Raw genomic sequence first — 25,332 nt, forward strand, 5'->3', positions numbered from 1 at the left:
AACATAATACAGAAAAGACGGAGGAAAGATTAATAAAGATTGGGAAAGGGAAGAAGAGACAAGAGAACACTAAATACCTTTTTTTCTTTCAAATTAAAATAGATAAATATCATCTTAATATTATTGGTTAAATATTATTTTAATAGTGTTCTTGAAATATCAGAAGTACTTTTTAAATTAAAAATTAGGTATTTGAGTTATAATTCATGTAATAAAAGTAAACTTGAAGAGAGAAAACAGAAGCATAAAAAGCCAGACATTATATTACAAACATAAATGGTCTCCATTTGTATCAATAAAGTAATGCAATGTTTATAAGAGACCAATCTAACACAAAATAGTAGAAGACAGTAATTAGCCCCAGATTGAGAAGATATCATGTTTGAATAAAGCAAGAAGTGGCAGTGATTTGTATCATATAAAATAGAATTTAAGGGAGAAAAGCAGATATTATATATCATTTTGTTGACAACATAAACCTTAGTGAATTGACACAAAAAATAAAAGATGTGCCCAAATTGGTGCAGATACTGTGAATTGGATTCATAGGTATCTGTATTTAGTTTAAAATGATTTTCTTTTATTTTTTTTGATGGAGAAGACAGGGTTTGGAGGATATGAGTAAAACAGGGAATTCTCTCCCCATTAAAATGTTCTGTAGGAAATTTTGCTTATAATTAAGGGAACTTAGCTAGAGGAAGACCAGCTAAGACTCTGTTCTAGGGGAATGGGAAAGGAAAGGCTGAAATTCTACAGTTATAGTATCCTTTGAAATTCAGACCAGGTTCAAAACTGGAGACTCACTCCAGACCCCCCTTGCAGTGGGAAAGGGTGCCTCTGTATCTAATGAGAGAAAGTTCTCATTGGGGCTTCCTAGGCAGTGCTAGTGGTAAAGAACCCACCTGCCAATGCAGGAGACAAAAGAGACCCGGGTTTAATCCCTGGGTCAGGAAGATCCCTTGGAGAAGGAAATGGCAACCCACCCCAGTATTCTTGCCTGGGAAATCCTATGGACAGAGAAACCTGGTGGGCTACAGTTCATGGGGTCACAAACAGTCTGACACGACTGAACACACACACAAGATTATCATTGGTCCAGAGAGGCTGACTGTTTAAAGAAAAAGTCGTCCTCAGCAGAGTCTGGAAGTTTAATTGTCCATTTGCTCTTTACCTAATAGAAATTCCATTCTGCAATTATTTTTTTTAAATCAGACTTGATCATGCATGCTCTGAGCATCAATATTTTTATTGAATTACTCTTAAAAAATATTTTTGTTTATTTCTAATTACAGAAGAAATATAGTTTTATAGCACTACCATGCCTATTCCATTGAGGTAACTAGTACTGATAGTTTGGTATGCACCCTTCCTCATGTTTTACTCCACTTGTATACACATTCACATGCATGCATGATTTATGTAGTTACCATTTTTATTCTGCATCATGCTCCTTGCTCTTGTCCTTGATATACTGCTAGCTTTCCATGTCAACACATATGATCTTGGCTATGGATGTGCCAGAGCCTGACTGCACCGTAACTGACTTAACCATTCCTATACTGATTGATCAGAGAAGGCAATGGCACCCCACTCCAGTACTCTTGCCTGGAAAATCCCATGGACAGAGGAGCCTGGTAGGCTGCAGTCCATGGGGTTGTTAGGAGTCGGACACGACTGAGCGACTTCACTTTCACTTTTCACTTTCATGCATTGGAGAAGGAAATGGCAACCCACTCCAGTGTTCTTGCCAGGAGAATCCCAGGGACGGGGAAGCCTGGTGGGCTGCCGTCTATGGGGTCGCACAGAGTTGGACATGACTGAAGCGACTTAGCAGCAGCAGCAGCAGCATACTGATTGATGGCCTGCTAATTATTTCTTCTTTGGCAGGAGAACCTCAGTGAACATGTTGGTTTGTTTAACTTTGTATATTCACTCGTGTTCTTATTTCTGTAGGATAGATTGGTTCCTAAAAGTGAAATTGTTAGGCCATGTGGTATGTATGTTTTCATTTTATAACATATGCAATCATATCAGCTTCTTAAATGTTTGTAGCAGTTTATAGTCCTAGTACTTGTTTATGTGGGGTGGGTGTTCACTTCCCTACACTCATTGTTAGGCACATTTCTGCTTACAAAAAAAAATCATGGAACCCTTTTGTAATGGGTGAAGTCACAAAAGAAATATGGGAGAATTTTGGGGTAATCTTGGAATAGCAAAGACCTTTTAAGCATAATACAAACCCATAAGTCACAAAGGAAATGATTAATAGTTTTTACTATATAAAAATTAAGAATTTCTGCTAGCAAAAAAATGTTGCGGATGAAATCAAGACATATGATAAATGGGTAGAATACATGTAACAAATGGTAGGAAAAGGACTACCAGATAGATAGACAAAATGAGCTTTTAATGATCAATAACAAAAGTAGACAACAACCCAGTAGAAAAATGGGTATGAATAAGGAGTTTATAGAAATATAATACAGATAACTTTTAGCATATGAAAGGATACTGAGCATCATCTGTAATTAAGAAAGTACAAATTAAAACCCCATTTTTCACATGGAAGATTAGATAAGATAAATAGATCTTCTCCATTATTAGTAAAGATGCAGGGATTTAGAGACATATTATTGGTGGAAGTGCAATCTCTAATTGACAATTTGGTGGTTTTTAAAACTTTTAAAAAATATTTTAATTGGAATATAGTTGATTATAGTTGATATTGTGTTAATTTCAGGTATACAGCAAAATGATTCGGATATATATACTTTCCCAAATTCTTTTCCATTATAGGTGGTTACAGGATACTATCATTCCCTGTGCTATACCAGAGATCCTTATTATTTATCCATTTTCTATATAGTAGTGCGTATCTGTTAATCGCTAATTCTAATTTATCTCTCCCCTACCTTTCTCCCTTTGGTAACCATAAATTTGTTTTCAATGTCTGTAGTCTTTTTCTGTTTTGTAAATTTTTTTTAAAAACTCAAATTATCTTTGTTTTATAGATTCCACGTATAAGAGATACCATGTGATATCTTTCTCTGCCTGACTTATTTCACTTAGTATGATAATCTCTAGGTCCATCCATGTAGCTGCAAATGGCATTATTTGATTAAAACTTCTTCTTTAAATTCAGTTGTTTTTAGCTAAAGTGCGTACACAGTTTTAAAACCCTTGGCATATAAGAAAGTACAGCAGTTTCCTGTCTCATATTGATTTATTGTCCAAACAATATTAGTTGATCATATTTTAAAAACAAGGTTTTAACCAACTTGTTATACCTTCATTATCCTCTCTCCTCTCTCCGCCTCTTTTTACCAAAATATTATTACAAAATTTTTGAAATATAAAGAAAGTTGATATAAAAGTGGGCATCATACCCCCACCACCTGGAATCTACATTTAACATTTTATTTTATAACATTTTATTTTATTCTAAAACATTTCTATCCATCTATCACCCATTTATCTTATTTTTATATATTTTAAATTAATTTGTGTACATTATGATGTTTTATTCCTAAATACTTCAGCATGCATGTAATTAAGTAGGATTTAATGTTTATTTACATTTTTGAGGTAAAAAGTCACTTACAGTGAAATGCATAAATCTTAAGTGTTCCATTTGATGCATTACGACAAATTTATACACCTGTAAAACCCAAGCCCCTATCAAGATATGAAATACACCATCCCCCCAGAAAATTCTCTTATGCCTGTTTCCATCAGTCACACCACTCCCACCTTCCCCCAGAGGTAATCACTGTTCAGGGTTTTGTTTTGTTTTTTTTTTTATCATAAACTAGCTTTTTCTTTTCTGAAAATTCATGTAAATGGAATCATGTAATATTCTATTTATGCTGTATTCCAGTATTATTCTCTTATGTACATTTCTGTCATTTACCATAATGTTTTTGAGTTTCATCCATGTTACTGTGTGATTAGTACTTTTTATTATAGAATAATATTCGCTTGTAAGAATATTACTACAGTTTGTTAAACCATTCTCATGTTGATGGATATCTGCGCTATTCCAGATTTTCACTATTCTGAGTAAAGCTGCCATATAGATCCTTATACAAATCTTTGTGTGAACTTGCATTGCTCTTTCTCTTTCATTTCACTTTCATTTCTCTTGGGTAAATGTGTAAAGCACTGTGACCATTTGATGTGTTAAAAGATAAATACCACTTCATATCTATCAGAATGCCTAAAATTAAAAAGACTGGCCACACTAAATGTGAGTTAGGGTGCAGAGCAGCTGGAACTCACGTATTGTTCAAGGGGTTATAAAATAGTATAACCACTTTGGGAAACAGTGTGGAAGTTTCTTAGGTTGTTAAACATACACCTGTACTATTGCCCAATAATCCTTCTCCTAGGATCCAGAAAAATGAAAAGCATATATTACCCTCAAAAAGTCACAAGAATAATTATAGCAGTTTCATTCACAGTAGTCAGAACTGGAAACAGTACAAATGTCCATCATTACATTGGAGAACAGATGCTGTAGAATACTACTTGGGAATATAAAAGAATGATGTAGGAATGATATTACTAATATAATATGAATTCATCTCAAAAAGACATTGAGAAAAGAAGCCAATGACCAAAGACTTCTTGCTATTGTTTTTTTAAAACTTACAAGTTCAGAAACAGGCGAAATTGGTCTATGATGACAGAAATCAGGAAAATAGTTGTCTTGGTAGACAGAAAGTAACTGGTAGAGAAGCTGAGAAAACGTTCTGAGACAACTTAAATGTTCCATACTTGATTAGAGGCTGCTTATATGGGCATACGCATGTATCAGAATCTCATTAGATTTACATTTAGGATCAGTATATTTCACTATATATTAATTTTATTCCAATAAAAGTGAAAGTAAACCCTAAAAGAGTATTTTATACCTCTTCAAAATTGAACCTATGTGGACAGTTGCTTAAAAAACTGAGGGTAAGTTGGGGGAAATGGGCCAGACATTTCATTTAAAATATGATTGCTATAATTTTTCTTAAAAAGGATCTGGCACTACAGATAAAGATCTTATATGAAGACCATAAGCCACATCCCTCGCTCTTTATTGTTCAGCCTGAGTTCTTCCAGTTGTCCAGCTGGCTCTCTGCAGGTGCACTGTGAAATATATTAATGCCCCATGTATGCTCCTTCAGAATCCGCAATGTCACATACCAACATGGCACCTCAATAAGTCATCTGGCCTGCCCCCTACATAAAGCCTACAGTAAAAGCACTGCATTCTAAGTATACTGTGACCTCTCAGAATTACTTGAAATTTTTAAAAGATGAAAATGGCAAGGTTTTTCAAAGTTTTATGGAGTGAAAAGCAAATTGTCTTTTAGTGTGAGATCACTCTGTCAACTAACAAGTAATGGTTTTATATTCTTGAAGATAATTAGGGACTGGTTTTCAACAGATTTTTTGAACTGTTATATTGCAAGTTATTTCCTTATCATGCTTGGGGTCCTTCTAAGAAAGTATTATTTTCAGATATTAAGATGATCAATTACCTGTTTGTTAATTCAAATATACTCAAATTTTTAAAATTCTCTTCCTGTCCTCTTGTACACATTTCCTTTTTCCATACTGTGCTTTCTTCCCCTACAGTGAATTTGTTGACTTGTTTGTAGACTTCTCTTTACCTGAAACCATTTTATAATAAGATCACAAGCTTTTTTTCCCCTCTGTAATTTAAACTCACTTCATAAACTTTGATAGGTAAAATGGGCTTTTTATTTCTCCACATTCTTAGTCAGCTGGCCCCCACAGTTCTTCTTACTGACATATTCAAAGAGACAAGATGTTTGTACTCATTTTCTTTTCTTAAGCATAGAGATTCCTTAGTTATACTGTAACCTTAAAATAGTTTTTCTTAGTAATGTTATTGAAAGTGTTCTGTGATGTACAGTTCTCTTCTCCTTCACAGCCAGGGTTACTGATTCTCTCTATGTGCAAGTGTAGGTAGGGCTTCCTCAGATCCTGAGTGAGTAAGGAAACCTTGGTCCTCGAGGAATATTTATTATGCTCCCACCCAGCATCAGGTGCTGCTTTAGGCAGTAGAGCTATTGTGGTGAACAAAACCAAGTTTCCCTCTCACAGAGATTATATTCTAATGTGAAGATACAACATATACTCAATGTCAGGGGAATTCTTATAATAAAAATAAAGCAGAATAAAAGAATAGAGAATGACAGGGTAAGAGGTACTATTTTAAGTTGGGTTGTAAGGGGAAAATCTTCTGATGCAGTGCTACATGAGTAGACATTTGAACAAAGTAAGTTTATGAATGGATCATGAGCTTTTCTGAGAGAAGAGACACTGCCAAGGGAGGGACCTTGGTATCTTTGCCTAGCCCTCTGGACCTCAAGACTTCTCATCTTCCATTCAACCCCACCCCCAGCTACCATCTGGACTGCTATAGTACCTGAAACCTCTAAGGTACCACTGTGTGGAACCTCTTACTCCAGCATTCTGATGAGATTCCCCTGATGTTGGTGCCTATTTGTATTTGGATCACTTCCTATTCAATCTATTGATGACAGACAGTTCCCCACATATGTTTTTGGTAATGGCTCACACAAAACACTAGACAGGTAAGATAGCCAACTATTTATTAATTCCGTAAATTCACTCCCAGAGGAGGAAGACACTGCATGCCATGCAAGGTGTCCTAGGGGTTCCCTCAGAAGCAGCTGGGGCAATGGGAGGCAGGTTTTGTAGTATCAAGAGAGTGGGGTTCCCACAGGAGGGTGTGATTGTCTTGTTTGAAAAATTCGGAGGCTAGAAGGGAACCAAAACCTGCTAATTAGGGATAGAAAGAAACTGTGCTTGGTCCCTCTGATGAGGAGGATTTTTTGACCAAGGGACCTTGTCCACAGAGCAGAATGAGGAAGAGAAGTTGTGGGTAGGCCATTCAGAACCATCCCAGTGTTACAGAATGTTGAGGCAGCACATAGTATTGAATTTGCAGTCTTATACCACAGTCTGAACCAAATTATTTGTTTCCCAGTGAGTGCTATGAACTCAGTAGCATCACAGAATTATCAAACTTCATAGCTTGATTAAGACTGGAGCTTAGATATCTGAGGGTAATGAATAATGACTTAGTCATAGTAACAACATAATGTTTTAAATAAATTAGCATTGAAGATTATGACCCTCCTTTTTTTTTTTTTTTAAAGAACTTTAACTCTTTAGCAAGGAACTTCTATTGTTTTGTTTTGTTTTTTTTAAGCAAAATTTAAGGGTAGGAAAGAGCACAAAGTCCAGGAAGTTACTCTAGTGAGATATGACTGTCTATGCAGAGTATTCAGGTTTTGCCATATTTTGTTACAAACAGATAGAGTATTCCAAGACCAATTTGTTATTTTAACAGAGAAAACCAAGTTCTGGTTTTATATTAATAAGTACTTGACATTAATGGATTTATAAGCTTTCACTTTTTAATATTACAAGTAAATCCATCAAAACTGAGCCAGCTTTGGCAAAATTTTAACATTTCATTGCATATTTTTAGACTAGTATTCGCAGTTATTGTTGTCCAGGGCAAGTAAATTTCCCTTTTTACAAATCTACAGCTTTCAGTATCCAGATTTGTCCTCTTTCACACTATGGTACAACCTAGATACTTAACTTCAAGTACAGGACTAACTTTTCCCATTAATAAACAAGAGCTTATGCCATTCATTACCTTTGCATACATGGTTCTACTTCTTGTCACTGTTGCTCTTAGTATAGTCTCAATCTCCATATTATAATTTAACCACAGTAACTCCTATTTCACAGAGAAGCTGAGAAATTTGTCACATACAAGTGTTTTAACAAACCAGAAAAGCTCATGGATACACATAGTACATATATCCTTTCCAGTACATTTAAAAGTTAAAAGTCATATATTTGTTAAAACCACTTGCTGAAGGTTTCCCATGTGGCACTAGAACCTGCCTGCCAATTCAGGAGACATAAGAGGTATGGGTTCGATCCCTGGGTTGGGCAGATCCCCTGAAGGAGGGCATGGCAACCCACTTCAGTATTCTTGATTGGAGAACCCCATGTACAGAGAAGCCTGGTATGCCACAGCCCATGGGGTCACAAAGTCAGACGTGGCTGAGCAACTGAGCATGCAGTTGCTGGTCATACTTGCTGACCAGTCGTTTCAGCATTCTATCTTAGGAATTATTCAAAGATGCAGAGATTATCCTTTAATTAATTTAGTTATTAGTCCGAGGTCTTAAAGTTTACCATTGGAAACTGTGTTTGATCTTAACATCCAACAGAATATAATTACTGTTGATACAGGAACGTTTGTCAGAATTGTAATTTAAGTTTACATTTTCCTTACTCCTAAACATTATATGGAAGTAATACTAGCTTATCAGTAGACTCTTTTAAGTTCAGATGTAAATTAGTATCTTCATGAGAAGCCCCAATTTTATTATTTTTTTATTTACTTATGTTACACTCTGCAATGATTAAATCCAGATAAAGACAAATAGTTGTTTTTAAACCAGAATTGTAAACCAGTCTGATTTGTTCAAAGATTCACTTTGATTACTTAAATTTGGATTCATGTATAAAAATATTCTTGTGAGAAGGGTGTTTTCCCTTAAGAGGCCACCACATTTAATATAGTGGAGAAGGAAATGGCAACCCACTCCAGTGTTCTTGCCTGGAGAATCCCAGGGACGGGGGAGCCTGGTGGGGTGTCGTCTCTGGGGTTGCACAGAGTCGGACACGACTGAAGTGACTTAGCAGCAGCAGCAGCAGCAGCACTCCTTTAAAAGATTGAGAATTTTATGTACATTTTATACTTTTTTTAAAGTATTAGGCAAATAAATGTGCACTGATGCAATTTTGCAGTCTCAGTGCAAAACTGCTGCAGATTTAAGCAAACTTAGTTAATCATAGGAAACAAAGGTGGCTCATCTTGAGGACTCCCAGCAGGAGGGTGGAATGTCTTATCATTAACATCTGAAACAGCTAGGGAGCCCCTCTACATTTTTGGTGGGAATATGATTTGGTGCAGCCCCTCTGGAGAACAGTATGAAGGCTCCTTAAAGGTCTAAACATAGAGCTGCCATGTGACCCTAGTCCCACTCTTGGGCATATATTCCAGAGAAAAATGTAGTCTGAAAGAACGCATGCACCCAAGTGTGCGTAGCTGGAGGTTCTTAAAACACTGATTCTTGGGCCTAACCCGCAAGATATCTGAGTCAGTTGGCCTGGGTTGTGGACTGAGAAGTCGCATTTCTCCTGAGTCCTCAGGTGGTATTGATGGCGAGGGCCCAGAGATGAGACTCGGAGAACAAGTTTCCTAGGAAACATGAGGCCCCTCCCTCCAGGCCCCACCTCCTCGGGCCCAATGGACAGTCTCAGTTTCTGCCTGACCTCCCCGAAGTGTCTCTGCAGCGAGCAGAGCAGACAAACAAAGAACAATAACAAGAAGTACTCTGCGTTCACTTTTTTAATTTCTTGAGGATTGTTATGTTCCTTTATATTAGATTTTTGTAATCTTATTAGTATCTATAACTCAATAAAAACAAAACTCTTTCGTTTTAAGAAATTTATATCTAATTTGTTAATACCCTTCCTAGAAAAAGGAAAATCTTTCAAACTCATGCAAGGAAGGGTAAAGACTCTTTCGAGTATAGACACACACACAGGCCTCAGCTTCAGGTCTACAGCTTCAGCTGCAGGTTAAAGGACGCACTAAATTCATACACTTAACTGATCTGGATCTCAAAGGGCTTTTCTTCTTTCCAGTAAAAGCAGGACTTATTCTTCTACAACCAGAAGACTGTTGTACCAGATTATTTGCCCTGTCATACCCAAAAGAAACTAGATCCCCAGCCTCCTATTATGGGGGAATAACACTGGCTATGTGCAAACCAGAATCAGAACTGAACATAGCCAAGAACCAGAAATAAAAGTGAAAATAAAATTCAGGAAAGCAGAAACAGTAGAAAAACAGAAGCTCCGGTACTTTGGCCACCTAATGTGAAGAGCCAACTCATTGAGAAAAACCCTGATGCTGGGTAAGACTGAGGGCAGGAGGAGAAGGGGGCGACAGAGGACGAGACAGGTGGATGGCATCACTGACTCAATGGACATGAGTTTGAGTAAACTCCAGGAGATGGTGAAGGACAAGGAAGCCTGGCGTGCTATGTCCGTGGGGTTGCAAAGAGTCAGACACAACTTAGTGACTGAACAACAACAACTGAAGTAAGTATTCACTCTAGAAGCCAAAACAAACACAAAAACCAGTGCCTCAGAGGTGCACTCTTTAATTAGATCAAGAAGGTATATCCACTTGAACAGCTCGGTATAATTCCAAAACTGTCAATGCGTAATTTTCAGAACAGAGACTCTCAATAAAATACAGTGAGTGCATGTCAACTTTTAACACCTTTTTGAGGGAACCAGAGTGATGATAAAGCCGCTGTCTTGACACTGTTTATCACAGGAGGCATGAACTCAGATATTCAGAGGCCAAGCAAGTCATATAAATAAGGGAAGCAGGCACCTAAAGGATCACCTGGAGAAAGGTAGACAGGTTACACCTGAGAGAGCAGACCTTGTCTGCAGGCAGCTGGATCATCTTCAGCTGATTGTTGCCTTGTGGGAATCAGGCTTAGTGTTGCTCAGCCCTGTCTTCAGTATTTTTTCCACAGAAGCTATTACTCTGGATTTTAATAATGAATCTTCCAGTATTAAACTGTTGACAACTAATTCAGTATTTTTAAAACACTGTATGAGCCAAACAAAGCATTTCTTCAGGCTGGACATGGGCCTAAGAGCTATCAGTTTGTAGCTTCTACAGTAGATGTTAGTTACATAACATTACAGCAGAGGAAGAGTTCAATCACAAGTTATGTCTTATGTGAAAGAAAAGTTTTAAAAGATTTTTTAAAAAGATTCACTTTCAGTTTTCTCACAGGAGTGGAAAAAAAACCTGATGTGATACTGTTTTGTCAGCTAGCAATTCAGTGCCCCCACATACATAAACATATGCATTTCCATATTTCTGTTTTTTGTTCTTTAAAATATGTTCACTTTCTGGAGATCTGTATCATAGCAGTGTGAATAGTCTTAATGTTACTGAACTATACGTTTAAAAATGGGTAATATGGAAAATTTTATGTTAGGTCTTTTTTACCACAATAATATATGTGTGTGTATATATATAAAACTGAAAATATATTGAGTTTTATTCAGAATGAAATTATTCATTTTAAATTGTCCTTACAGGGTAGTGTATTGAAATGTAACATATACAAGGTTTACACAGAAGTTGTATAGTAAGTGGGCTTCCTTCCTTAGTGGCTCAGATGGTAAAGAATCTGCCAGTGATGCAGGAGACCCAGATTCAACCCCTAGGTCAGGCAGATCCCCTGGAGAAGGGAATGGCAACCTACTCCAGTATTCTTCCCTGGAGAACTCTATAGACAGAGGAGCCTGGCGGGCTACAGTCCATAGGGTCACAAAGAGTCGGACACAGTTTAGTGACCAACACTGTATAGTAGGTAACGGGCAAGCCTAAGAGACAAGGAGATAATTTGAAAGGCTGCTATGGACTTGTCAAAAGATCATGAGAACTTTTTTAGGGAACTAAATTTAGTGATGGGAATGGTATTCAATTTGGAGACATTTCAGGAGCCAAATTGGAGAAGTTGATGAAAAACTGAACATAGTGCTTGAGGAAATAATAAAAAGATAAAGGTTTCTTTCTTGGTAACTGAGTGTGCCAATCCATGAGACAGGAAACAAAACAAATTCAGAGAAAATTAGTTCAGTTCTAGACAAGGCATGGGATCTCAGGACTTGAAGGAAACCTAGAGGTTACCTAGTACAACCATCTCATTTTGCAGATGTGAAAGTCTAATATTAAGTGATGTTTTCTATATCAGTTTAAGTCAGAAGCCAGACTTAATTACACATTTCTAGACTCAAAGTCCATCTTCTCTCAGTATGCCAGAACATCTGTTCTGTGACACATGGTTCATTCAGTTCAGAGATGAAGTTGTGATATTTAGTAATCATCAGGCTGTTGCCATATGTTAGTTAAGAAGGCCTTAGATTTCTTCAAGACACTGGATACCAGACACTTCCTTGCTCTATAAACTACAAGTATGTCTCTTCTCCTATTCATAGCCTTGTCTTAATTTTAAGCTGCTTGCAGGACCTATAAATGAAAATGGTTTGAAGGTGTTTATAAATTCAAGCCTGGAGTTCAAAAGAAAGGCGGGGGTTGCAGATGGAGATTTAGAAGTCAAGGACCACTTCTTGAAACATTCTAGGAAATAATGGGTCTATATGTAGCATTCTAAAGAGTTTGGAAGTTCTCAAACTCAGCTGTTATGTAAGAACTGATGGATCTGGGGAAGACTGATGATGTTTACCTTTAAAAAGTCTCAGAGGTTTCAGGTGCACAGCTTTGAGAAGCTGTTAAAGGATTTGACGCAATTGAATATGCTTTTAAAAACATGGTTCCAGCTTCACCTTGTGGGGAGAGTCTTGTAGTAGACTACAAGACTACTACTACTTGTAGTAGTCCAGGCAAGAGATACCTTTTAGCCACTATATAATATTTTGTTAATTTTCCATAATTATCATATTTTGTAATGCTTATGTTTCTAGGGAGTGTGTGTGTATGTGTAAAAATTTGCTGCTATCCCCCCAAAGTGCATCTTTTTTGTTTCTTTGTTATTCTCTTGTATTACTTCACCAGGACAGATTCCCAAGTGTAATTCTATTGAGCTGAAGGAAGTGAGTAGTTTTGGCTCCTGATTATGTGTTGCCATAATGGTTACCATCAGTTCACAGAGTTACTCTCCATATGATGTGTCAATATGACCTCTAGAATCATTTTAATAAGGTTCAGGGAAAAGAAAAATGACTGGGATTTTTATTAGAGTAATTTTATTTTGAAAATAGCAATAAATTATCATGACAGTGTTTGTTCGTGTTTATGCTATTTAACCTGATTTTATTTTTAACAGATCGATGAACTCCCAGAGGGAGCTGTGAAGCCTCCAGCCAATAAATACCCTATCTTCTTTTTTGGCACCCACGAAACGTAAGTCAACAAAACAACATAAATTTTCAACAGTTCTGATTTGATTCTGCTAGATGACATATGTTGTTAACAATCACTTTATATTATTTTATATGCTTTTAAAATCATTATAACCACTTATATAAAATTACAAAGGTAATCTGTCTTTTCTTAATCTCAAGATTTTTCATTTATTTTGCTTTTTAATGTCATTTGTTTCACTTAAATGTTGGGCATGACCCAGAAGTTTCTTTTAGGATACTTCTCAGTCCTAGGGTGGCTTCCTTAGCATTTCCAGTCATTTCTCTTGTAGCTCGTGTATGTTTCCCTGCTAGAAACATATGTCTTCCATTCATATTTCACAGTCTCTCGGGCCTCTTCACAGTTTGTCAGTCTCTGAAGGAAACATACCACCTTTGTAAGTTTTCATAATTCTGTTGGTCACTTAGTACAGGTTAAACTGTTGAATAAAGGAAACTGAAAATACAGTGTCTCAAATAATATAGGAGTTTACTATTTTTTTTTTTTTTGAAACAACCAGAGAGAGGCAGATACATCAAGGTGGGTAGTCAGCTCTGTTCCAGGGACCCAGGTTTCTTCTATTGTGTTGTTCTGCCATTCCATGGGGGTATTGGTCTTGTCTGCTTATTTTGAAAAATGAACAAAAAAGCAAAAACTGGCTCAGCAGCCCCCATGCATCTTGCAGATATGTCACTTATACTTTTGTTTATTCCAGTGACAAGAACTTGGTCAGTCATCAGGCCATATCAAGCTGTAAGGAAGCTGGAAACATGGTCTCTAGCCAGGCAGCCCTGTTGGGAAACAAATTGGGAGGAGTAATCCATTAAAAGGAAGAAGATGGTCATGGGTACTAGGGAACAGTAGGCAACCTTGACACACTGAGAACACATATGGTTGTTTACAACAAGGACACAAATGGAATAGGAGTTGCAAATGGGAGCAAAAGCTAAAAACTATGATGAAATCTTGGAAGTCTTCAAAGTCAGGGCCGTCCCTATGTTTATGTGAATGCTAGCAGAGCCAGGCGTGAACTTCTCCTTACTTTGCTGTTTCTCGCACCCTTACATCTTCCTTATTCTCCTACGAAAGAGAGTTAGCCAGGAGAGGGCCCTTTAAGTCCTGGTTCTTGCTTGTCTTCATCTGAGAAACATTTATGTTTTCTTTCAAGAGGTTAGTTTTCTTTTCTTTTTTTTGTTTTGTTTTTATCTAATAGACACTTGTGGACAATGCAACTTAACACGTTTTTCTCCTTGAAGAGGTTGCTAGAGGCTTAGAAATAAATGTTTTACCAAAGTAATAAGTGCTCAGGGCTTTGTGATACCTATTTTTGTATTTCCCTCATTCCTAACTCGGTTTTGTGTCCATACATTATTTTGCTTTTCCTTTAGGACTTAATTCTAAGTGATCTGATTGTATATCTAGAACAAGACAATTTAATAAGCAAGATTGTTACATTCCCACTATATATACCAAAGTCACCCATTTACTCATATTATGTGATGACTTTCATTCACTTAGTAAATATTTTCTGGGTATTCTTTGAGGCACTTGAAATAAAAATTGCCCTTTAAGAGCTTGCCACCTGGTATATTGCTAATAAATGTAACAGAATCATTCCAGGGAACAGTATGAAGGATTATATGGAGCTCTTTCTTGTAGCATCCTTAATATAAGTCAGTGGCATAATTCCAAGTCTCAATTCAGTAAAAGAATTTCTACCAAGGAGCAGTGTGTTACGGTCCATTTGTGAATTTTCTGCTGGTTTGATCATCCAGGAGTAGATTTTAAAACATCTAGAGGACAGTGAACTTCAGAAAAATTGTTACAAGATTGTTTCAGCTGATCATTTACTAGGTATTGGGTGTCCTTGAACCTGAGATTATATGCCCTGGCAAGTGCCTAATACTCAATCTCTCTATGAAGGCAGAGATTATGTGAATGTTGCTAAGCCCTGTATACACAGTGCTGTGCACAGTGCCTGGCTTATGGCAGGTGTTTTCAAAAATAGCCATTGAATGAATTGAAATTGATTCAGTGAAATAAATGCAGTGGGGGGAAAGTATGTGAAAAGCGAGGAATTTAACAAGAAAACTATCAGCAGGAGCACCCCCCAGGCAGAGCCAGAATTCTTGGAACATGGCTGTGAATCTGTTGCTCAGACAGACAGGAGATTGGAGCCCAAATTTCTTCTGCCACATATAACTCTACCCCTGTAGTTTTAGTCTGGATAATTCTTAAGGCAGCCTTTGCCAGGAAAAAAAAATAACATTCTTAGAGCATATTACTTTGAACAATTTTATTTTCTGGTCTACCCTTTAAAATTTATAAAACATACAGCAGAGTTAACCAATTGAAAGGAGATTTGATTTGTGGAATTATCTGTAAACCAGAAAAACCCGAGATCATCTATCAAAAATAAGAATTTGTTTTAGAATAGCTCATTCAATCAATGTCCCTCTTTCTGGCAATAGCTCACATGGCCAGTTGAATCATTAACCCTGGCTCCTGTGGCATAAAGTACAGACAGGCTCTGGTTAGCATCAATAGCTGACATGAACCTCAGGCAGCTTAGCCCACAGTTAATTCCTATACCTAGAGTCAAGGACGACTGGAGAAAGGTCAAAAGCTGTAGTCTAATAATTCATGTCAAATTGCTCTGCAAGTGAAATCACCAGACCCAAAGTCACATGTCCTTCTCATGCTCAGTTTGATTAAAATGTCCAGTAACCTAATAAACTATCTCTGGATGCAGTGAAATGCAATCATGCTGAACAGTTAAAGTTGAACAACCAAAGAAGATGCGGTGATTGGGGTCAGAAAGCATGCTTGGGTGATTTTATCAACTTGAATTCTTGATCAGCTGGGCAATGTAAGGAAGGGACCAGTACTAAGATCCAGTCAGAAAATGGAATTTATAAAATCAACAGTTAACTGTTAACCCATTGTCTCAAAGCTTTCAATATCACTTCTGCTGATAAATTCTAAATACACACCTCTAGCACAGACGTTTTCCCTAAATTCCAGATCACCTGCCCAGTTGCCTACTTGACATCTTCACTGGGATATCTAACTAGGTTTTCAGATTTAACATCCAGAACTGAACGTGTCACCTTCAAATCTTGTTCTCTCAAAAATCTTGCGTTTCAGTATATTAAGTCCATTCTTCTAATTTCTCAGTCTGTATCCTTGGCAGGTGTGTGTGCGTGCTCAGTCATGTCCGACTCTTTGAGCCCATGGACTGTAGCACACCATGTTTCTCTGTCCCTGAGATTTCCCAGGCAAGAATACTGGACTGGGTTGCCATTTCCTTCGCCAGGAGATCTTCCCGACCCAGAGATCGACCCTGCATCTCCTGCATTGGCAGGTGGATTCTTACCACTGAGCCACCTGGGAAGCCCATATCATTGGAGATAGCCTCAGTTCCACCCTCTCACATGCCATATGCGACTCATCAGCAAATCACCTTGGCTCTTTCTGGAGAGTGAATTCAGAATCCAGCCACCTCTCACCAACACCCTGGTCCTAGTCACCATTGTTACTTCAGTAGCCTCTAATTAGTCTCTCCACTTCTGCCCTAGTACCCAGACCTTCAGTGTGTTTTCAGCACAGCCAGAGTGACCCTTTTAAAACACAAATTGTCACACTCAGAACCGTTAATGGCTTCCCATCTGACTCAAAGCCTTTATAGTGTCCTCAAAGCCCCAACACGATCGTGCGCCCATACTGGTACCTTTCTGACCTCGTCTCACAACTCTCTCTTCACTCATTTCACTCCAGATACACTAGGCATTCTTCCACCTCAGGGCCTTTTATACTTGCTCTTCCTTCAACTTGCTCTCCTCTTCCCCAAATAACCACATGGGTCCCTTCTTCACCCTCTTCAGTTCTTGGATGTTCCCTTTTCAGTGAGGCCTTCCCTCTTGATCTGTATTTCTAAAACTGTTAAAATCCACCCCAGTCCTTACTTATCCCCTTTTTCTGCGTCATCAATAGATTTATTTATTTTTAGCACATGGTACTATATTTTATTTATCTTTTCTATTGTCTAGATTCCTACCCTTGCTACTAGAATGTATGCTCTATGAGGGCAGAGATGTTCATCTTTTTGTTCCCTGAAGAACGCCGAGCGCCTCTAGAACAGCTGACACTTTAGAGATGTTCAGTAAAATGTGAATAAATGAGTCTCAGTTTGAAATGCATCTCAGCCAGGCTGTGGGCCCCACTGTGTCATCTGCCAGATTAATGTCATAGACAGTAATGCTGAAGACTTTAGTTTAAATGCTTGGATCTCTAGGCCAGCCTCAGGATTTATTCTCATTTTCTTTTCATAATTATGACTAATTTAAGATTAGGTTTAAATTGGATGATTCTATCTAGTTTGCCACTTCTAATTTTTTTCTTGTCTAATGCCTCATTAAACACTAATGATTTTTTAATTTATAGAAATAATAAATATACTAATGTGGCATATAGAGTTAGAATCATTTTTTACTCCAGTGTTTATGTTTTTACACCCCTTACCTATGAAAGATTAGCATATATAAGTCTTAGTGTAAGATGATTTAAGTGGTCAAAGTAGACATCTTTAAAACTACTTGTTTAACTAAAAATCAATTTCAAAACAAAAAAGAAATTAGTAATTTAAAATCAAAGCAACACAGTCAGTGTTGCTGGCCTGTATACCTAGCTGTCCATTTTTTTCTACCTTGAATTATGTGTGCAAAACATCTTGTGATATGTGCCTAACTCAGAGAGTTTATACATACTTACAATTTATATACTAAGATATGCTCTGACACCTGAGTTGATATTAAAAATACCTTACATTTGAAGGTCAGATGTCAAATCTCTTTCTGATGTGTCTCTGCAGTGCTTTTCTAGGTCCCAAAGACCTCTTCCCTTACAAGGAATACAAAGACAAGTTTGGAAAATCAAACAAACGGAAAGGATTTAATGAAGGATTGTGGGAAATAGAAAATAACCCAGGAGTAAAGTTTACTGGATACCAGGTGACAGTTTACTTCATTATCACTTGCTGTATCTCATTTTTTAATTTTAACTCTTTTTTCAATCTTTCTTGTGTGTCCTTTGTATTAACAATTACCCACCACCGATCTGAAGTCAGAATTCTGTCTTGCTCCAGTCGCACTTTGGATTAAATGTTCAGGCATACGTTGCTATGTTGCACTTCACAGATAGTGCATTTTTTACAAATCGAAGGTTTGTGGCAACCCTGCTTTGAGCAAGTCTGTTGACCTTGTTTTTCCACCAGCCCTTGCTCACCTTGTGTCTTGGCTTCTTATTTTGGTAATTCTCTCAGTATTTCAAACTTTTTCATTATTCTTCTATTTGTTAATAGTATCCAATGATCTTTGATATTACCATTATAACTGTTTTGGGATGTCACAAACCCCACCCATATAAGACGATGAACTTAACTGATGTGTATGTGTTCATGTTGTGTGTGTTCTGAGTGCTCCACTGATGGGCCGTTCCCCTGTCTCCCTCCCTCTCCTTCAGCCACCCTGTGAGACACAATATTGAAGTTAGGCCAGTTAATGACCCTGCAGTGGCATCTAAGTATTCAGGTGAAAGGAAGAGTCAAGTCTCTCACTTTTAATCAAAAGCTAGAAATGATTCACCTTAGAAACTAAGGAAGTCATGTGGGAAACTGGCATGGGCCTAAAGCTAGGCCTCTTGGAGCCAAACAGTTAGCCAAGTTGTGAATGCAAAGAAAATGTTCTTGAAAGAAATTAAGAGTACCACTCTGGTGAATGCATGAATAATAAGAAAGTGAAACAGCCTTATTGCTGCTATGGAGAAGGTTTGAGTGGTCTGGATTGAAGATGAAACCAGTCACAAGATTCCCTTCAGCCAGAGCCTAATCCAGAGCAAGGCCTAACTCTCTTCAATTCTGTGAAGGCTGAGAGGGGTGAGGAGGCTGTAGATGAAAAGTGTGAAGCTAGTAGAGGTTGGTGCCAGAGGCTTAAGGAAAAAGCTGTTTCTATAACATAAAAGTGCAAAGTGAAGCAGCAAGAGCTGATACAGAAGCTGCAGCAGGTGATCCAGAAGCTCTGGCTAAGGTGCGTCATGAAGGTGGCTACACTAAACAACAGATTTTTTGGTGTAAATGACACAGCCTTCTATTGGAAGGTGCCCCCTAGGACTTCCATAGCTAGAGAAGAGACTTCTTCTGCTGACTTAACTTCAAAAGATAGCCTGACTCTTGTTAGAGGCTAATTCAACTGGTGGCTTTAAGTTGAAGCCAGTGCTCGTTGACCATTCTGGAAATCCTAGAGTCTTTAAAGATCGTGCTGAATCTACTCTGCCTGTGTTTTATAAATGGAACACCGAAACCTAGATGACAGCACCATGTACTGACCACATGCTTTACTGAATATTTTTAAGGCCACTCTTGAGAACTACTGCTCAGAAAAAAAGATTCCTTTGAAAATATTCCTGCTTATTGACAGTGCATCAGGCCACCCACAAGCTCTGATAGAGATGTACCATGAGATTAGTGTTGTTTTCCTGCCTGCTAACACCATATCCATCTGCAGTCCATGGATCAAGGAGGAATTTAGACTTTAAAGTCTTATTATCTAAGAAATACATCTTATAAAGCTATAGTGGCCATAGTTGGTGACTCCTCTTACAGATATGGGGAAAAGTTGATTGAAAACCTTCTAGAAAGGATTCACCATTCTAAATGCCATTAACAACATTTATGATTCAAAGGAAGAGGTCAGAATATCAACATTAAGAGGAATCTGAAAGAAGTGGATTCCAACCCTCATGGATGACTTAGAGGGCTTCAAGACTTCACTGGAGGAAGTAACTGCAGATGTGGTGGAAATGGCAAGAGAATTAGAGTTAGAAGCAGAGCCTGGAGATACAATTTCACTCTTGCAGTCTGCTGTTAATACTTGAATGGATAAGGAATTGCTTGTTACAGATGAACAGAGTGTCGTTTCTTGAGATGAAAGCTATTCCTGGTAAAGATGTTGTGAAGGCTGTTGATGTGACAACAAAGGATTCAGAATATTACATAAACTTAGTTGATAGAGCAGTGACAAGGTTTGAGAGGATTGACTCCAGTTTTGAAAAAAATTCTGTGGTGGCTAAAATGCTGTCAAACAGCGTTGCCTGCTACAGAGAACTCATTCGTAAGAGGCAGAGTCACCTGATACTGCCATGTCGTTGTCTTTAAGTTGCCAGAGCCACTCCAACCTTCAACCACCACACTGATCAGTCAGTAGCCATCTACGTGACTGACCCTCCATCAGCGAAAAGGTTAGGACCCACTGAAGGCTCAGATGATGATTAGCATTTTTTAGCAGTAAAATATCTTTAAGGTATATACATAGTTTTTTTAGACATAATGCTACTATAAATTTAATAGACTACAGTATGATATAAGCATAATTTTTATATGCATTGAGGAACCAAAAAATTCATGTGACTTGCCTTTTTGTGATATTTGCTTTATTGTGGAGGTCTGGAACTGAACCTAAAATATCTCCCAGGTATGCCTATAATTCTGTTACTCTAAGAGGGTTCATGTCAAGTGGTCACTGGAAAATTGAAGTTGACAGCCCTTTATTTTGAAAATCTAGAGTAAGCTGAACTTTTTCTAATTAAAATAGAATGATTGTTTTTGCAGTCTACGATCTTTGCTATTTTTCAAAATGTAATTAGCTAATATTTTATTTTTTTCTTAGGCAATTCAGCAGCAGAGCTCTTCAGAAACCGAGGGAGAAGGCGGGAATACCGCTGATGCAAGCAGTGAGGAAGAAGGCGACAGAGTAGAGGAAGATGGAAAAGGCAAAAGAAAGAGTGAAAAAGCAGGCTCAAAGAGGAAAAAGTCATACACTTCAAAGGTTACTAAGAAACCTTTCCCCTTGTTAATACATATAGAAATATATCAACTCTTGAGCCTCTTCCTTTAGAGACAGTAATACATCTGAAGGGAATAGGCAGGTAATCTTAGACGTGAGGGTAGCTGCTATGGACTCACGTAAGGGCTATTTGACCCTGAAATACCGCCTTCTCAGTTGGAGGAGGAGTGTTCTTCAATCAAGGGTGTAAGAGTAGGTATCCCTCTGATAACTGTCCCCAGATGAGCTCTGAAGAATTTAAGAATGTAGGAGACTTCAGTACGATTTAGGACTATGTCTGTTACTGTTTATGGAAGCATAGAGATAGACTCAGACTCTTGTCTTTTTTCTTTAAAGACTGTATTTTGTCGCTTTATTTGTTCAGTCCTATTTCCTGATCACCTGTTCTATGTCAGACACTGTACTAGGTAGATACTAGTGAGCAAATCCAACTCCAGTCCTACCCTCCTATAACTTATCATCCAGTGGGTTGGGGGTGGAAACACAGAGTAAAAACCAATAATGAATATAAATTCTGGAAGGGCTATGAAGGAAATGAATGGGAGCAGGGAATGACAGAGTACATCCATTGAGATAGAGTGGCCAGGCCTTCCTGAAAAGACTAAGTTTATGCTGAGACCTGAAAGAATCTGGAAGGAAGAGCTGTGTGTGGCAGACTCTGAAGGTGGGGAGGGTTTGACATGTTCCTGAATTGCAACAAGACAGGCATCAGGATCAGGAAGGAGAGACCAACAAAGGCTAAACAATGGAGACTGGTATGCCATGCTGACAGCTTACTGACCAGAGATGTATTAAATATGTCTTTGATTATCTGAACGGTATTGACCAGAGACGTTTCAGTATTCACGTACATAACAAACCACTGGCCACAGTTATAGTTTCTGCCTGTGGTCAATAATGTGTTAAGGAGTTTGAATTTTATTCCAAATGTAACAATGATTTATTGGAGACATGACATGATCCTTGATTTATAAATCAAAAGTTTAGGTTTTTCATACAGTAATTCAGAAATGCAGTTGAAAAAACTGATATTGTGGAAGTTTGTTCACTTTATAGAAACTTTAAGCAGGATAAATGGATCTTTGAAGATAAAAATTGGTACAAGTTTTGCTGTAATTGGTCTGTCACAAAGGTGAATGAATCCTTAGAGAAATTACTTCTGTTTAGACTGTGGTATTTAGTGACTGGATATACTTAGGAAACTCCTTAAAAACAAGTATCACGGGTTTATTAGACTGTCAGCATTTTATTTTACAGTCTGTAAAACCCACCCAACTGCCATACAGATACAATTATATGAATACATACTACTTCCTGTACACCTCATGAAGAACATGGTATCTGCCTTAAATGAGGATAAAGTTTGCAAATGACAGCAAAATAGTTAGAAAAATAACCCCTGTGGAAGACTGGATCTCCCACAGGGATTTTTTTTTTTTTTTTTTTTTTTTAGGGATTATTTTTTAAGCTGAATTTCTTTTAGCATTTTGGACTTCACTTACACACCCAACTGAATTTATTTTATTTAATTCATGATTGTCTGCTGAGCTTCTATGAAATGTGTTGTGCTACCCTAAATTACCTAAGCTTTCTAAGGTAGCCGAGATATTTAATAGTGTGTATATGTGACTTTTAAACATTCTTATTTCATTTCTCTTGTGAAAACCAGAAGTAATGGAACTCTGCCTGGGGTAGACTTACAGTGTAAAGCAATGAAGAGGGAAAGGCATACTATACTTACTAAGGCTTATCTATTTTTAAATTAAAGAATCATTCCCTTTGCTTCCTTCAAGAACACAACTTTTGTGATCATTTGAGAACCATGATTTATTTTCAGCGTCAGCTGTATAAGCTAGCACAATGGTTCTCAAACTTTCACATGCACCAGAATCACCTGGAAACGGGGTTGTTAAAATATATTGCCCAGCGCCACCCCACCCCAAAATTTCTATTTTAGTTGGTCTAGGGTGGGACCTTAAATATCCGTGAGCTGAGGTTGCCAGTCTGGGAACCACATACCTGGGGTAACCTCAGTGCTCTCTTTGGCTTTCCAAATATTTCCTTTTGGTTGTGTGTGGTGATTTTTTTTCCCCCTACATCTGTTTATTAAAGTTGAATGATCTTCCTTTGTCACTGAAAACAAGTGGCTCACAAACTTTTCTGACTGCATCCAAGTTAGGTTGAGGGAAGAGTCCCACATCCCCTCTACCTCACCCAATTCTGTTTTTCTGTGGGGAAAAAAAGTTCAGTAATCATAACGAAAAGCCATAGTAGAAGCACACTTGAGGGAGGATATATATATATATATAATCACTTGAGCAGTAAGTATATATATGATTCATATTGGAGCCATAACAGATACTGGAAAATCGTTAGCAAAACATACTTTGCATAGACGTTATTTACTGTAAAAAGGAGGGCTAATCAAGAGAACCTCACAACAGACTGAACTGATGCTGATAGTAAACCATTAGCAATCCTAGTTAAAAACCAAAGACAGCAACGGGTGGATACACAACCAGTTTAAGGCCACGTTGATTAAACTGGTGAAGGGTGGGTCCTTCCCCAAAATTCCAGGGATTGTGAGGATCTGCATACACCCAGTGAGAGCTTCCTAAGGTTATAACATATAGCGTGGCAGCCAGATTTCTCAGTTGAACACTGAATATGACTCATTAGCAAAACTGTAGTAACACCCTATTTCTAGTCTTAAAAAATTATAAAAACTTGAAGAACTATAAAACTTAAAAAATCACTTACAGGGTTACTTGTCTGTATCCTTTGTAGGCACTATAAATTTTAGGGAGCTGTGCCTTATTTTCCATAAGAATTCCAAGTCAGGAACTGTTATTTGAGGATTACTATGTAAAGCAGTTACTCCATTTTTATTATTATACTGTATTTACTAGGAGAACAAAAGTATTTCACCTTTTATATCATCACACTTGATTTAAACTTAAACTCTAGGCACTCCACATTCAGATTATTAAATCTGCTTTCCTTCTATGAAGGAAAATGAAGTCATTTTAAAGGGACATTTGAGGCTTGGTTGGTCGTTTCAGTTAAATAAAATAGAAGCAATGTAATTATAGATTCTGTCACATAGCTAAAAGGTATTTTCTCTTTAAAAGTTGCATTTTAAAATACGGATTGTCTGAGGAAGCTCAAATTTTCTAACTTCATTTTTGTTAAGACCAAAAGTGACTTGGCTTAATGAGTTTTCTTAGCTGTTATTTGCCATGTGCTTAAAGATTCATAAAATTTTTCAGAAAGGAAGTGTAAGTAAAATGCTACATTTTATTTTCTTAAAAGTGCACAGTGGAGCCAGCTTTTGATCATTTTAATGCTGTTCTGCAAAGCAGCTCTGGCTGTGAACTTTAATTGTATTTTCATCCTCACTGCAGAGTTCATCTTGGTTTCAGAAGCAAGATGATAAAAAAGGAGCTAGTTCACCAGTATGGCCTTCAGTTCTTAAATAATTCTCCATAATTTAAAAAATTAAAGTTAATTCAGATCACATGGTGATGTACAAGTTTTGCCAAGATCATGCTGTATATGCCATTGACCTGACAGCATCCATACGTGCTCTGACGTGGGTGTCCATGTATGATCCTCGAGTGTTGATCTTGCTTCTCTGGACCTTACGCTCTGCTGTGAAATGATGGGGAAGGACAGGCGACCTTTAGGGTGCCTCATAGCTCTGTAGCCTTCCTAGAGTGGTCTCCATCAACTGTATTTATTCGTTGATAGTGTTCCAGGTGTGTGACTCTTCATTGTCTGCCCTTCATATCACACTGCCGGAAGAACTAAAAGGTTATCTAGTCCACCTCTACTTCCTTTCCAGCTGGTTAAACTGAGGCCCAGGGAGGTGAGATGACTTGTCCAGGGTTATCTAGCTCAGTCTTAGTACCTGCATGTTGTATCATGCTGTATCCTGTATCAGGCCACACAAACTGGATATAAGCCAGCTGTTCCTACATTTCTCACTTAAATTTGTGCAATCAGGGCTCTACTTTTGACTATAATTTTTAACTTGTCTAAACCTTTAGAAATCCTCTAAACAGTCCCGGAAATCTCCAGGAGACGAAGATGACAAAGACTGCAAAGAAGAAGAAAATAAAAGCAGCTCTGAGGGTGGAGATGCCGGCAATGACACAAGAAACACAACTTCAGACTTGCAAAAAACCAGTGAAGGGGTAAGAATATGCCTGTAACGTCTCCTGCCTTCCTGTTCACCTGGAAGGCACTCTGCCTCAGAACAGGGTTCATATCTCAGTGTTAGTAAATGTGGCCTTGGTGATGGAGAACGTGCTCAGCTGGACTTATACATTCATTCTC

At 37.7% G+C, this 25,332-nt stretch overlaps 2 protein-coding genes across 2 annotated transcripts in view; one reads left to right on the top strand and one right to left on the bottom strand.

Annotated features, from left to right (window-relative positions):
• The window catches only part of HDGFL3 (HDGF like 3), a 79,865-nt gene that overhangs the window by 37,619 nt on the left and 16,914 nt on the right, over positions 1-25,332 (top strand). Inside the window, exons 2-5 of the mRNA XM_027522000.1 lie at positions 13,020-13,096; positions 17,967-18,105; positions 20,818-20,976; positions 25,044-25,190. Of these exons, the coding sequence (XP_027377801.1) occupies positions 13,020-13,096; positions 17,967-18,105; positions 20,818-20,976; positions 25,044-25,190 (522 nt within the window). The remainder of the gene's footprint in view (positions 1-13,019; positions 13,097-17,966; positions 18,106-20,817; positions 20,977-25,043; positions 25,191-25,332) is intronic.
• TM6SF1 (transmembrane 6 superfamily member 1) overlaps positions 13,567-25,332 on the bottom strand; it is a 55,749-nt gene continuing 43,983 nt past the window's right edge. Inside the window, exon 10 of the mRNA XM_027521997.1 lies at positions 13,567-13,887. Coding sequence (XP_027377798.1) covers positions 13,843-13,887 — 45 coding nt within the window. The 3' untranslated portion in view covers positions 13,567-13,842. The remainder of the gene's footprint in view (positions 13,888-25,332) is intronic.

Source organism: Bos indicus x Bos taurus, chromosome 21, assembly GCF_003369695.1.
Source record: "Bos indicus x Bos taurus breed Angus x Brahman F1 hybrid chromosome 21, Bos_hybrid_MaternalHap_v2.0, whole genome shotgun sequence".
Classification (NCBI taxonomy): Eukaryota; Metazoa; Chordata; class Mammalia; order Artiodactyla; family Bovidae; genus Bos; species Bos indicus x Bos taurus.